At 63.5% G+C, this 13,542-nt stretch overlaps 1 protein-coding gene across 1 annotated transcript; it reads left to right on the forward strand.

Moving 5' to 3' along the window:
- The first annotated feature begins 37 nt into the window (after positions 1-37).
- Positions 38-12,597, forward strand: ZNRF1 (zinc and ring finger 1). The gene is given in 5 exon segments (XM_080552716.1): positions 38-436; positions 438-790; positions 11,784-11,879; positions 12,295-12,400; positions 12,507-12,597. Coding segments are annotated over 5 exon segments (720 nt in total). The 5' UTR covers positions 38-329; the 3' UTR covers positions 12,565-12,597.
- Positions 12,598-13,542: the final 945 nt, after the last annotated feature.

Genomic DNA, 13,542 nt, shown 5'->3' on the forward strand with positions numbered 1-13,542 from the left:
GCGGTCGGGGAGCCCCGGCCCGGCCCCGCACCCCTCCCTCCCCCCCCCCCCCCCCAACCCCCCGCTCCGGTCCCCGGTCCCCCCCCCCCCCCCCCCCCTTCCTCCCGGTGCCCTCCCGGTGCTCCCCGTCCCCCCCCCGCCTCCTCACGGGGCGCCCCCGGCCCGGCGGGGGGAGGATGGCCGGGGCGGGGGTGGGCCCGCGGCCGTAGCCGCTTCCCCCCGGGGCTTCCCCCCCCCCTCTCCCCTCCCTTCCCCGCCGCCTTCCTTCCGCCTCCTCCCGCCGCCGGGGGCCGGCGCTCGGCTCCCTCCGGCCCGGCCCGGCGGCGCCCATGGGGGGCAAGCAGAGCACGGCGGCCCGCTCGCGGGGCCCCTTCCCCGGGGTGGCGGCGGATGACAGCGCCGTGCCGCCGCCGGGCGGGGGGGGGGGGGCCGCCCCCGTTCGGCCATTACCGGCCGGGAGGCGGCGGCGGCGGCGCCATGGGGCTGCGCAGCCGCTCCGTCAGCTCGGTGGCCGGCATGGGCATGGAGCCGGCGGCCGGCGGCGCCGTCCCCTTCGGGCTGTACGCCAGGGCGGCGGCGGGGGAGGCCGAGAGGGCCCCGGGCGGCGGCGGCGGCGGCGGCGGCGGCGGCGGGGGGCCGGGTACCGACTCCACGTACGCCCATGGCAACGGTTACCAGGAGACGGGAGGCGGTCGCCATAGGGACGGGATGCTCTACCTGGGCGCCCGGGCCTCGCTGGCCGACGCGCTGCCCCTGCACATCGCGCCGCGCTGGTTCGGCGCGCACAGCGGTGAGTGCCCCCCGCCCTGCCCCCCGCCCCGGCTCCCCTCTGCCAGCCCCTTCCCCGCTCGTCGGCCCGCTGCTGGGTGGGTTCCGCCGGGCACGGCCACCCCCAAGCCCTTCGCCTTGCTTTATCCCCCCTTTTTCCGGCTCCTTCCCCGCTCCTCGTCCTGGGTTGCGTTGGGCACGGCCACCCCCGGACCCTCTCCTCGCTTCGTCCCCCCTTCTCCAGCCCCTTCCCTGCTCGTTGTCCTGGGTTGTGTTGGGCACAGCCACCTCCAGGCCATTCCCCTCGCTTCATCCCTCTTTTTCCAACCCATTCTCTGCTCATCATCTTGCCTTGCATTGGGCATGACCCCCCCCCAGATCCTTCCCCTCTCTTCACCCCCCTTTTCCAGCCCCATCCCTGCTCATCGTCCTGGGTCGCGTTGGGCACAGCCGCCACCAGACCTTTCCCGTGACTTCATCCCCTTTTTTCCAGCCCCTTCCCCGCTCATCATCCCAGGTTGTGTTGGGCACAGCTGCACCCAGAGCCTTCCCCTCATTTCATGCCCCTTTTCCAGCCCCTTCCCCGCTCATCATCCCACTGCCGGGTGGGTTGTGTTGGGCATAGCTGTCCCCAGGCCCTTCCCCTTGCTTCATCCCCCTTCTTCCAGCCCCTTCCCCACTGATCATCCTGCTGCCGGGTGGGTTGTGTTGGACACAGCCACCCCCAGGCCATTCCCCTTGCTTCACCCCCGCCTTTTTCCATCCCCTTCCCCGCTCATCATCCCAGGTCATGTTGGGCACAGCTGCCCCCAGAGCCTTCCCCTTATTTCATCCCCTTTTTCTAACCCCTTCCACGCTCATTGTCCTGGGTTGCATCGGTCATGACCGCCCCCAGATCCTTCCCCTCGCTTCACCCCCCTTTTTCCAGCCCGTTCCCCGCTCATCATCTCGGGCTGCGTTGGTCACAACCGCCCCCAGACCCTTCCCCTCACTTCACCCCCCTTTTCCCAGCCCCTTCCCTCCTCATCACCCCAGGTTGCACTGGGCACGGCCGCCCCCAGTATTTGGGAGGAGGGTGGGCAGCCCCCCGCTTCGGCTGCGCTTATCCTCAATGATTTCCCTCCTCTCCAGCGTGGGCTGGGGGTTGGCGCCCGTGCGGCGGTTGTGTCAAGGTCAAGGCAGGCAGGGGCGGTGGGAGGAGGAGGCTTTCCACCCGGGAGATGTTATTTTGGAAGCAGGGGACGTGCCATCCTCACGGGGCGCGGGGAAAATGGGGGAAGACGCCCGAGGATGGTGTCGGGGTGCTGTAGCCTGAGCTCTGGGTTTTGAGGGTCGGTTTGAGCTTCTCGCGCTGCTTTTGGAGGTGTGTGTGGGGGGTGTCAGGCAGTTCTCCTGCCTCAGGTACAGGGAAAAGATCTCGAGAGCAAGATGTGGGATTTTTTCTCCTTTGTTTCTCCTGATAAAGGGCCGGGGAGAGGCCGGAGCGGGTGTTCCCGTTCCAGCCAGCTGGCACCGGGGCGATGCCGGGGAGGAAGCCGAGGAGGAACTGCCCGCCTCTTAACGGGGCTGGGGCGCTCCTACAGGAAACGTGTGGGGCCGAGGGGAGGGGGCAAGGCTGTCCCCCCCCAAAAAAAACCCCTGGCGGGTGTCCTGGTGCCCGGGGAGCTCCGCGTGTGAGCGGGGCTGTGTCACTGACCCACTTTTGGCTGGGTGCGGGGAGCGAGGCGGGAGGTCCTCCCTTCCCCTCCTGGCTAGGGGGAAGGCATTTCGGGGATGTCTCCGTGCGTTTCCTGGAATAGTCTGGGATTTCTCTCCCACCCGGCCCCTCCGCTCCCTTCTGGAGCGCTGCGAGTGCTCTCGCCGCATGACGCGGTCTGGGAATTTCATAATACGCCTCGGGACAATGCCTGGTTTTCAGGAAGGCTTGAAACCGAACCAGTGGACGAGAACAAAGTGCAGAACGAGCCTCGTGGGGCCCCTTTTCCTCCACCCGTCTTGGGCATGTTCCCCTTACCCGCTCCCTGGGGGCTGCTGTTCCCAGCTGGAGCGGGACCACCTGTCTCCTTGTCCCCTGCCCCCGAGCGGGGAAGCTGGCCGGAGAGGAGAGGGGCTCTCCGGTCCCCCCGGCGGGGTTTGGGCAGGACTGGCGCTGTTCCCTGGAGGGATTCTCCGCAGGACCACCCTGTAGCTAACCCAGACGTAGAGATGGTCACTCCTAGGCTATCGCTGACTTTCAAACAACTATTCTCAAACTACAGCGCCGAGAGGCGAAAGCCTGTTCATAAAAATCAACCGACTGCGAAACGGAGCAAGCTTTCTCCAGGCGCCGATGCGAATCGGCGCGGTGCTGTCCGGCTGATGCCTGCGGGATCGCAGCGCGGGCGGTGGGAAGTGCCACAAGGACTGGGTTCCTCCGATGCCCCTTTCGGAGCCCTCCGAGAGCATTTGAGCAGCGCCAAAGCGTGCCCAGGCGGCAGCGAGAGCCCTTCGGTCCCTCCAAAGCCTCTCCCGGCAGTGTTGCTTCCCTGTTGTGAATTAACAGCAAAAGGATGCTTACAAACCGTTCGGAAAACTTGTCAGGGCTTATTAAACTGCTGCGTTCTTCCTCTTAGCCTAATGGGGGACTTGGAGGCTGCGAGGAGAGGGGACAGGGAAGAAATCCACCCCAAGGCGGCTGAAATTCCTGCCGGACTTCCACGACTGCGGAGGGGCAGCTCGGCCGCGTGCGCTCCTTCCCCTCGGCCTCCCCATCGACCCGCTCCGACAGCCCCCGGGAAGTGCTGCAGCAGCAGCAGCAGCGTGCGGGTGAAGGGAGAGGAGCTTTGACATCGCTGCCGGCGACTTTCCCTGCTCGATTCCAAGGGTGGCCTGAGGGCGAGGATGAGGAGGCCCCCGGGCACGCCGGGCTGGACCGGGAGGTGTCGGGGAGCCACCCGAGTCCCTGCCTCTTCACGGGAGGAAAGGAACGGGGCTGCGAGCCTGGACGCTGCCCGTCTCGGCACGTGGGGAAGGCTCTTTGTGGGCTTGCTCTCGGGAGCACGTGTTCCCTTTCCCGGTTAAGCGGATCCCGTTTCCTGCCGGGGATTTTCCCAGGCGTGCCCGCCGTCCGAGCGAGCGACGGAACCGCGCCAGCTCCACCTGAAACCGCTCTGGGATTTCCGTGCCTGCCCCGGGTTTCGGAGACCCGCCTCGTGCCTCGCGCTGCTGGAAGGTGACAAAACAGCTTGTGCAATTCTGGAGTTCGCTCGCAGCGTTTGAGCGCCCTTCCCCGTAGCGGGACCTCACAAAGCCAAGGCTAGGAGGAAGAACACGGAAAAAGGAGACTTGTGGTTTAACACCACAAGCCTCCAGGTTTGTGCGGTTCTCTTAGCGCTGCTCTTGTTATTTGTCTTCATCGGGGGATCTTGAGGACTTTGCAGAGGCTGTAAGTAGCTTAAAGTTTATCGGGAAATCCCCCTCGTCGCCCAAAGCCCTCCAGTGTTTAAAGCTCCAGTAAATCCGTATCTCCCTGTCAGCCAGTTAGCCCGGAGAAGCTCATCCTTCTGCGCGCTGCCGTCAGGAATATCGCAGCCTCCTGGCAAAACGAGCTGTCTCGGATGCTGGAAGCAGCAAAGTCGGGAGGTCTCCTCTGCCAGATGTGCTGCTGCCCGCCAGCGAGCGGAGCAGAGGGATGTCCCGCCCCGGTGGTCCTCGGGGCAGGCCGGAGAGGGAAAGGAGCTGGAAGCATCATCCAGCCCTGGGTAAGGGCTCGCTCCCTGGGGGACGAGCTGAAGATGAGTGAATGCCCAGCCAGCTGGCAAGGGGCATGCCTGCAGCACGTCCTTGCTGGTCATCACACGAGCACGGAGCTCTCCCTGCCCTAAAAAAGGACGGATTTGTTCTGGCGAGCTGCTCGGCGAGCTGCTGGCGGGAGTCCACATTTGGCTATGGCTTTCCCTACACCAGCTCTTCAAGATGCGGGCATGGCACGTGCTGCATCCTCCCTCTGCAGGGGCTGGGCGAGGGGCAGGGCGCTCCCAGGGCTGCAGAAACCTGCCCTGGGAAATCTCGTTTCACCAGGGGGAGTTTCTGCAGGAGGCGCTCCCCGACCCAACTCTGTGTTGGTTTGGTGCTGGGGGAGCGGCACAGTCCCGGCAGCTCCCCTGGCAGCAGCGTTCAGCAGGAGAGGACCAGGGACGAGGCAGCAGCTCTGCTGGAAGACAGGAGCACCAAATACCACCGGAGCACGGCTTTAACGTGCGCCAGCAGCCCGCAGACGAAGTTCAGTGTCGCTGTTGGCGCGGTGTGTTGTCTCCCGGCCCCGCGGCGAGAGCAAGCCCAGGCTTTCCCTGCCCGCCTTTACCACTCCGGCACCCTGCAGAAATCTCTTGGCTGCCTCGCCTGGGCACCGGGCACTAATTACCAGGCCTGCTAACGAGCTTGGCTGGGCTCGCTCCGCTCTAAACCCATGTGTGAATGAGAGCAGGGAGCTGCGTGCACCCTCCTTCCTCCGCACCCGGTGCTCCGGAGGGCGATGCTCTCGCGCTCCCGGGGCTGACCCACTTCCTAGCCAGGATCATCTGCCCGGCCCGTGACGTCGGCTTATCCCACGCTGGTTTGTTTTGCTGAGATGTTTGTTCCAGTGCCTGGAATAAGCGTGAAGGTTTTCTTAGTTATTAATGTGCTATTAGGGCTCCTCTCCCTCGTCGGCGCTGGCCGGAGGATCGATCAGACGCGGACATCTTTGGTGGAGGAGCAGGACCAGGGCTGGCAGCCGGCCAGGGGAGCTCGGAGAATCATGGGAAGATGCTATTAAACAGTGAAAATTAATTGCGAAAGGAACACAGGGAGGGAGAAAAACCCGCTTTGGGGGGAAAAAAAAATGCGTGTTTTTTCCCCTGATGCCGCGGCGCCCCGGCAGGCCGGCGGGTGACTGCGAGGCGCGTCTCATCCCCTGCTGCTGGTGCGCCCAAGCCCCAGCTGTGCTGAAAACCTGGGTTTGAATCGCTGTGACCTGGCTTTCTCCCGGTTTTCTCAAACTGAAATCCCGGATGGCGAGGGCCGTCTGAACCCAACGTGCCTGCTGGAAACTGTGCTCGGCTCCGGGGGAGCTTGGAGCAGGCCGGGGAGGCGCAGCTGCAGGAAGCCGCTCGCCTGGGGCCCCTTCTTGTGCCGCCCCGCGGCGTTTCCGTGGGCAGAGCCCAGCCACGCGGGTTTCCTGCCCTGCAGGGAGGGGAGCACCCGCTGCGGGGGGCGAGGGCTGCTTACCCCCCTGGGCTGCGGGTAAAATCCTTCCCCGGCCTGTGGGTTCTCGCTGTAAGGAGCATTTCTCTCTCCAGTGCCGGCCACGTGCCGTGCTGGAGAGGCTGCGGCATGGCCAGGCCATGGATCTGGCTCTCCTTTCCTTCCCCTCCTGCCCTGTAGAGCCGAGCGATGTCGGCTGCCGTTGGGACAGCCTCAGGGTTGTGCTGCATGGGCAGCGTTAGCCAGGGAAATTCTGCCTCTGCTCGGCTCGCACCCCTGTGGCCATCACCAGCTGGGCAGGAGCGAGGCCACGCGCTCTGCGCACCGGTCTTGGGGCGCTTTGTAGGGGATTGTTGGAAACACTGACCCTCTTGCCAGCTTTAGCAACGCCAGCAGAAGTTTCCGAGGGCTGTGCTTGCCACCGAGCCCCCTGGGCTCGCTGCTCGTTGAGGTGACACCAGCTGTGGCTCCGGGGGCACCGGTGCCCGCCATGCGTGGAAATGGGGCTGTGTCGGGTCCTGCTGGGGGACGTGCAGCGGCGGGGACGGAGAATTGAACCGAAAGCAGCTCGGAGCTGTTTCCTGGCCCTGGCAGGAAGGACGGCGTGACAACGGCGGGTATTTTTAGAGGCCAGCTGCCTGCAACGCAAGAGGAAAGCAGCAGCGGAGGCTTTGTAGGGGCTTCTGCTGGCGCCTCCGAGCTGCGCCCACCTGCCCGGCGTGCCCATCGCGCTGGGGCTGGTGCCCCTCAGAGCCTGGAGGGTTTTGTTTTTGTGTTTTTGGGGTTTTATTTTGAGAAGTCTGCCTTGCTGCTGAGGGAAAACCCGCAGCTTCTCCTGTAATTGTAGTAATTCTTCGGGAGCCCCGCTGCGTGTAGCGCTGGAGCTGCGTTTCGTCGGAGTGCCGCAGTGGCACCAGGCCCACCTTTCAGACCATCCGTCAGGCCACGACAGCTGTAGCTGGGGAGGACGAGGGGTTGTCTTTATCCAGCTGGCCCAAATTCTTATCTGGAGGGAGAAGGAGTGGATGTGGGTTCAGGACGGGTTTGGGGCAAGCTGGGGGCGTGCAAGATGGGGCCGAGGACCTTGCCGGGAGCGGAGATCCGTCCCCATCCCTGTGCCCATTGCTGAGCACGGTCCCCAGGCCGTGCCATGTGCTTATCGCCTGGGATGACCGTGCTACCGTGCCCCCTCGGCGTCTTGAGTTATCCTGACCTGGATCCTAGTGCTTTGAAGCCATTATCCAAAGCGTGCCCGCTCCCCTTCTGCCTCGGGTGCTGTCGGCGAGCGTTTCACGGGGCCACACCGAGCTCTGGGAGCGGGGCTGAGCCAGGCTCGGGGATTTCACAGCCACGCGCTGCCCGTGGATGTGGTTCTTCCTGTGCCCTCGCTGCCTGCTCCTGAAAATTCCCCTTTCTTCACCCAAAGTGGGTTTTTCCAGGTGCTCTGCAGTGGCTCGAGCCCATCAGTGGGGGCTCCGTGCATCTCTTGCAGGGCTGGCGGCCAGGCCCTCTCCTCCCCACATGACATATCCTGGTGGAAAAAATCAGAGCGCCCAAGCCAGCCCCGTGAACGCAGGACTCCTCTGCTTCGCTTTGCTGTTCTCTGGGATGCTAAAATTAGCTTTGGGCTACACGCGATTCCTTAGGAGGCTCGTTCCCTGCAGCTGGGGGTGTTTTCTGCGGTAAAACAGGACTAGCTGGAGGCAGGGCGAGCCCGGCGGGCTGCCTTCCCCGTCCCAGGCTGGAGGGACTGATCCTGCGGCACAGCCGGGGGCGCAGGAGGGGGCTGCTACCTGCAGCATCGGTACTTTTATCCAGAAATGGTGATTGCAGCCCTAAATGGGGCTGGCAAGGGGGGGATGCGTGGGCTGTAGCAGCTGTTTGCACATGAAGATGTGCGCGCAAGGAGGAAGGCTCTGGGCCACGTGTCTCCGTACAGCCGTGCCTCTTCACCCTTCTGCTTCTCCGTGCCCCGTAGGGCCTTGGTGTGCCGTGCTGGTGCCGTGTCCCATAGCGCCTTCAGCCCGCGGAGGGGCTCTTTGGCCGTTTCTGTGCCTCCTCTGAAGCTGTGGCCGGAGGCTGGCGTGGGGCCACGTCCGTGGTGGGTGATGCCCGAGGACGGGGACACCCCCAGAGATCCTCAGCCCCCAGGTGCCGGCAGTGCCCAAGCCCTGGTGCTGGTGTTGTGCCCCACGTGCCGTCCCTTGTGCGGTGCTGTCGGGCGACCGCTGCTCGCATGCGGTGCGGCCGCTTCGAGCCAAGGCAGGGTTTGTTTTCCACCCAAGGAAGTATTGGGTATGAATATCTCGGCTCCGCAGGTTTCCTTCCCGCAGCTGGCGAGGAGGACGAGCCCCCTGCCGTCGCTCCCCTCCGCGGGCCGTGGCAGCGTTGCGCAGTGGGAGCGCGGCTGCGGCGGTGTTCGTCACCTCCCTCCCGGTTGGGCAAGAGCACGGCAAGCTTCAGCATCCGTCCCCCTCCCACGCGGCGCTTCGTGAAGTCCGTCCGTCCCTTCCAGCTTCTCACTGGTCCGGTGGCAGCAGTGGGAGGAGGTGGGGTGCTCGGGGCTGGAGGAGGCGCCAGGGCTCTGCTTCGGCTGCGTGGCTGGACCCAGTGTTTCCTGCATTCCTCTCCTGCTCGGCCACGTCTTCACCTGATGCGAGGCAGCTCCCTTGGCCCGGAGCACAGGGTGAGAGCAGGAGATGTGGCCAAGGTTTCCGAACCTCCAGCAGCCAGCCGGCAGCCTGGGGCTTACCCCTGAACTTGGGGTGCTCCATGGGGTGGCAGAGCTCAGTGTGATGTCCCACGAGGCTGGAGGCAGACAGGGAGGCAAGGATTTCCTACAGCAGCACCAGGAGCAATTCTTGGTGGCGTACGGCCGTGGTTGTGGTTATGGATGGGTTGGAAACGTGCCTTTACCCTCCCAAAGCCCTGCGGTGGCACGGTGGTGTTCTTGGCACCATCGGGGTTAACCGTGGGGCTTTTTCAGCTCTTTTCGGATCTGCTGGAGGCTTCAGAGGTTCCCAGCTCTGCTCTGCCAGGCTCTCTAAAATTAACCGTGTAACCTTCCTAAAAATACTCAGAGGGCACCAGCCCCCGGAGAGCGCGAGCGCTGCTTGCTCACGGTTTCTAGACCAAGCCGTCGGAGAGATGAGGTCACCTCGCAACGCGTGTTTCGCAACCCTGGAAAGCCCTTGGCTTTCTCAAAGTCTGCAAGATAACCTCGTCCTCAAACCCCACCTGCCGCCGGGGGCTCCAGGAGAGCAGTGGGAAGCTCAGGCCAGGGTTGGTGCTGAGAGCTGAGGTCTGCGTCCATCCTGCAGCACCCGGGGAGGCAGGAAGGGTCCTGAGCCTCCCCGTGGGCACGGGAGGCCCAGGAGAGCAGGAATAGCTGAGCGCTTCCCCTCTTTTTTTTTTTTTTTTTTAGGTGTGTGGGAGGAGGACGGAAAGGGATGGAGGAGGAGGAGGAGGAGGAGGAGGGAGCTGAATTTTCCATGAGCAGCTGTCAAAACGTAATCTCCTGTGCACTGGCAGCTCAGGCAGGATCGATTAACGGGGATTTCGGGGGACTGGAAACCACCGTGGCAGGGTGCGGGCACCGGCCCCTCGGGGCGCCCCTTGCCCACGTCTGGGGCCGGCTGTCCCCCGGCTCCTGCTGCCGTGGGGCTGGTGCGTCCTTGGGGACCCCCGAGAGCATCGCCTCTGCCCCCCGACAGCTGCTCTCGCAACGCCGAGAATTTGTGCCGACAGCTGGGGTGCAGCCTCTCCGCGCTGGCTCCTCGCTCCGGCCCAGACAGGCCAATTTGTGCAGTTGCATTTTCATCATTTTTTTTTTAAATTATTATTATTCCTCCCCCCACCTCCATCTCGTGAAAGGCCGAGCCTGGAAAGTCTGCGCTTGGCCGAGCCCCAGCCCCGCTCGGCATCGCGCCGCTCACGTGTATCAGGGTCACTTCTTGGGGATCGCACCCCGCGTTTGGGCATCCTCCCTGTGTCCTTGCCTTGGGGACGTGGTGGCGGGGGTCCCTGCTCCTTCCCCAGCTCCCTTTGCCCAGCTCGAATGTCTCGTAGGGCCCCGCCGGGTGCAGCTGGAGCCAGCAGATCTGGGGCAGCCGTTTAAAATAGCGCCTTGGCACAGAAAAAAGAGGGGGGGACCGGGGCTTCGGCACCGGCAGTGCTGGAGGAAACGAGGTCTTGCAGAGACAGACGTGGGCCCTTCCCAGCAGCTTGCTCCGGGTCAGCAAGGAGCTGCCGGTCACAAAAGCCCGGGGACGTGGCTGCTGGAAGCGGGTCCCCGGGGCTGGGACGGTGCCCGCAGTGCTGGTGCAGCAGCTGCGGGGACGGGGAGCGTGTCCCCGAGGGCAGGCAGGCTGGGAGGCTATCTGAGCCCTCTCTATAAATACACCGGCAGGGTAAACACTTGGGAGGGGAAAAAAGGGCTATTTAAGCGAGCGGGCACTGTTGCCACGAGGTATAAATCGGTCAGGAGTAAATTTAGGCTGGCGACGGGACGGCACATTGACCCCATGCCTCCTGGCTCTGTCCTTTCGGCTGGGGCAAGGCACGATGTGGGGCTGGAGGGGCAAGCGGGGTCCCCGTGTGTCCCTTCTGTTCCCAGCCACCCCCAGCACTCAACCTCGCTGAGCTTTCCTGGGAAATAACCCCTGTGAGGGGAAGAGGGTCGGTGTCTCTGTCCTAGGCTTTCCAAGAACCCCAAAAATCCCCACCACCACATCCACTTGGTGCCAAACAAGAACCTGATTCATCCTCAAGATAATTTGTGTACGTTCCTTTTCTCTTCTTTCCTGAACAGGCTTTGCATATCTATGAAGCGAGCTCTTAAGCAGCACTGCAGTCAAACCTGATCTGCTTTTAGAAGACGGGTCCTTAAATTACCCTCTCCCTCTCTGCAGGCAGGGAATTGCTAGGTGCTCTGGTGCAGACCCGTGGCGGCGGCCTGTGTGTCTCCAGTACATCTGCTGAGCTCCGCGGGGGCGCGGGGCTGGGCTGCAGGAGGGCAGGGAGCCCCGGGCACCGTCCCGAGCCTGCAACCTGCGGCTGGGTTGGGGTTTTGCTCTGGTTTTGCTCGCAGCAGCATGCGCATGCTGTAAGGTGGAGCGCTGGTGGGATGCTGGGGAGCTGGGCTGGGTCCCCTCGTTAGGAGGTGGCTCTGAGGGGCTGGAAGGAGGCAAAACGTCCTTAATGCGCTCCCAGATGGCCCCTTAATTGCTGTCAGCGGCAAATGAAACAAAAGCACTGGAGTGGGATTAGAGATGGATGGGGAGAGGGGACGCGCCGTGCCGTGGAGCTGGTGGGGTGGGCTGAGCCCAGAGCCCAGAGGGTCCGGCTGAGCCCGGGGTGTCACTGGGGGCTTTTGGGATGTGGCACGGCCACAGCCACCTCCCGGGGTGGTGGCGGGACAGAGCTGGCCGTGACGGTGGCGGGGGGACGTGTCCCCAAGTCACGGACCAGCCCCACGGTGCTGCGTGCCCGGGGCTGCTCCTCGCCCTTTAAAGCCGGGGAGCAGCTGGTGGCCACGTGTGCTCCACCTTGGCTTGTGCCCTGCGCCCTCTGTGCCGCCGGGCACGCCGGCTCGGGTGGCTGTCCCTGCGCTGCCACTGCTGGCGGCCACGCGCGCAGGATGAGCGCAGGGCCAGCGGGCACAGCGTGGGGCAGGTGCCACCATGCAGGCAGCGGGTGAGGGCGCGGGGTGCCCCGGGGGGCTCCCTGGGACATGGGATGGGCTCTTCTCCTCCTCCCCTCGCTAAGGGCTCTTCTCTCTGCTCTCCCTCCAGGTTTCAAGTGCCCCATTTGCTCCAAATCCGTGGCTTCTGACGAGATGGAAATGCACTTTATCATGTGTCTGAGCAAACCTCGCCTCTCCTACAACGGTAAGGGCCGGCGGCCGGGTTGCGCGGGGACACGGCGTCCTGCGGCGCGGGGACGCTCCGAGCGGGCGAGAGGGACGCTCGGGCAGGCTGGGGCTGCGGGCTTGCCAAGAGGGCTGCGCTCCAGCTGCCATCCACGGCTCGCGGTCCCTGCCTTGTCCTTGCTGCTTTTCCCCTCGGGACCCTTTGTAACGTGTCCCTGTCCCCGTGTTGCTCACCGCGGCGTGCCGTGCCAGAGGGACCCGTCCCAGACTTATGTCCTGCCCCGCAAGGGCAGCGGTCACGGTGGTGCTTTTTTGGAGCACCGGCAAAACCCAGCTCAGTGGGAAACCCGCGTGGGATGAAGCCACCGCAGCCCCGCGTCCCGAGCAGGGGGACACGGTGCCGCGTCTCACCGCCGCCCTCTCCTCCCTCCCAGATGACGTGCTGACCAAGGACGCCGGCGAGTGCGTGATCTGCCTGGAGGAGCTGCTGCAGGGGGATACGATAGCCAGGCTGCCCTGCCTCTGCATTTATCACAAAAGGTACGGCGCCGGCCTCGATGGCTGCGAGGGGACGGCAGCCGGGCGGGTGGCGGGGGGCCGGCTGGGTGCTGCGCAGTGTGGTGGTGACACGCTCTCCTCTCCCCAGCTGTATAGATTCATGGTTTGAAGTGAACAGATCTTGCCCAGAGCATCCTTCTGATTGACCCGCCGGGCGTGCTTGCTGACTTCTCTCTAAGGTGAGCCCGCGGCGGGGTGGAGAACGGGGCTGCTTTCCTGTTAAACCCTTTTTATTTGATGGTTTTATTTGATGGTTCCAAGACGGGGGCCGGGCAGGAGGCTTGGGGAGGGGTACTTGTGGCTCCTGCACCCGCCGTGCTCACGCAGCATCGTCTCTGTTCGCAGGGCACCTTGCTATACCTGCTGTACCTCCTCTCCCTGTCCCACCACCCGCCCCGCCTGGAGTTTTGGGCTGACGTTCAATTCCTCAAGAAGATTAAAAGTTAAAACCCAGAAACTTGAATCCACTTGGGACAACAGCGATTTTTTTTTTTTAATTTTTATTTTATTATTTTTGTCTTTTTTTTTTTAATTTAAAAGATTAAAAAAAAAAAAAAGAATAAGAAACATCCAGGAGAAGAGACAGTGTGAGAAAAGTGGAGCGACCTGCTCTCCCCTCCGCAGCCGCTGGCCACGAGGAGGGATCTGCCACCAAGGGAGGCCATGGGGACGCTCCCGCCGCCCTCGGCCGAAACCCTGCCATGATGTTTGGCTTTTTTCTCCCCGAAAGGAACGGAGACGCCGCCGGTGGACAGCTGGCCAAACGGAGCACGCGGCACTTCTCACCGGCAACCCCCCCACCTCCCACCCGGACTCGCCTGGCGCCCCGGGGGCTCTGCTCGGTTTTTTGCACTGACTAAACGGGAATTTTCTCCTCTCTCCCGTCTCCCTTTTGGAGATCTCCACCCCGGCCCCGGCAGCGCGTGGCGGGGACTCTGCCCCACGCCGGGAGCGGGGCCGCCGCTCTCCCCCGCCGCGGCGCAGGGGGGTTCTGTCTTTCAAGTGTTTACAATGAGAAAAACAAAAAAAGGAAAAAAAAAAAAAACAGAGAAAACCAACAAAACAGCAACAAAAAAAAATAATTAAATGAAGCTTCGTGTTGACTGGCGTGTTCTTCGATTTGA

The sequence above is a fragment of the Anser brachyrhynchus genome, assembly GCF_964034855.1.
Source record: "Anser brachyrhynchus genome assembly, chromosome: 12".
NCBI lineage: Eukaryota > Metazoa > Chordata > Aves > Anseriformes > Anatidae > Anser > Anser brachyrhynchus.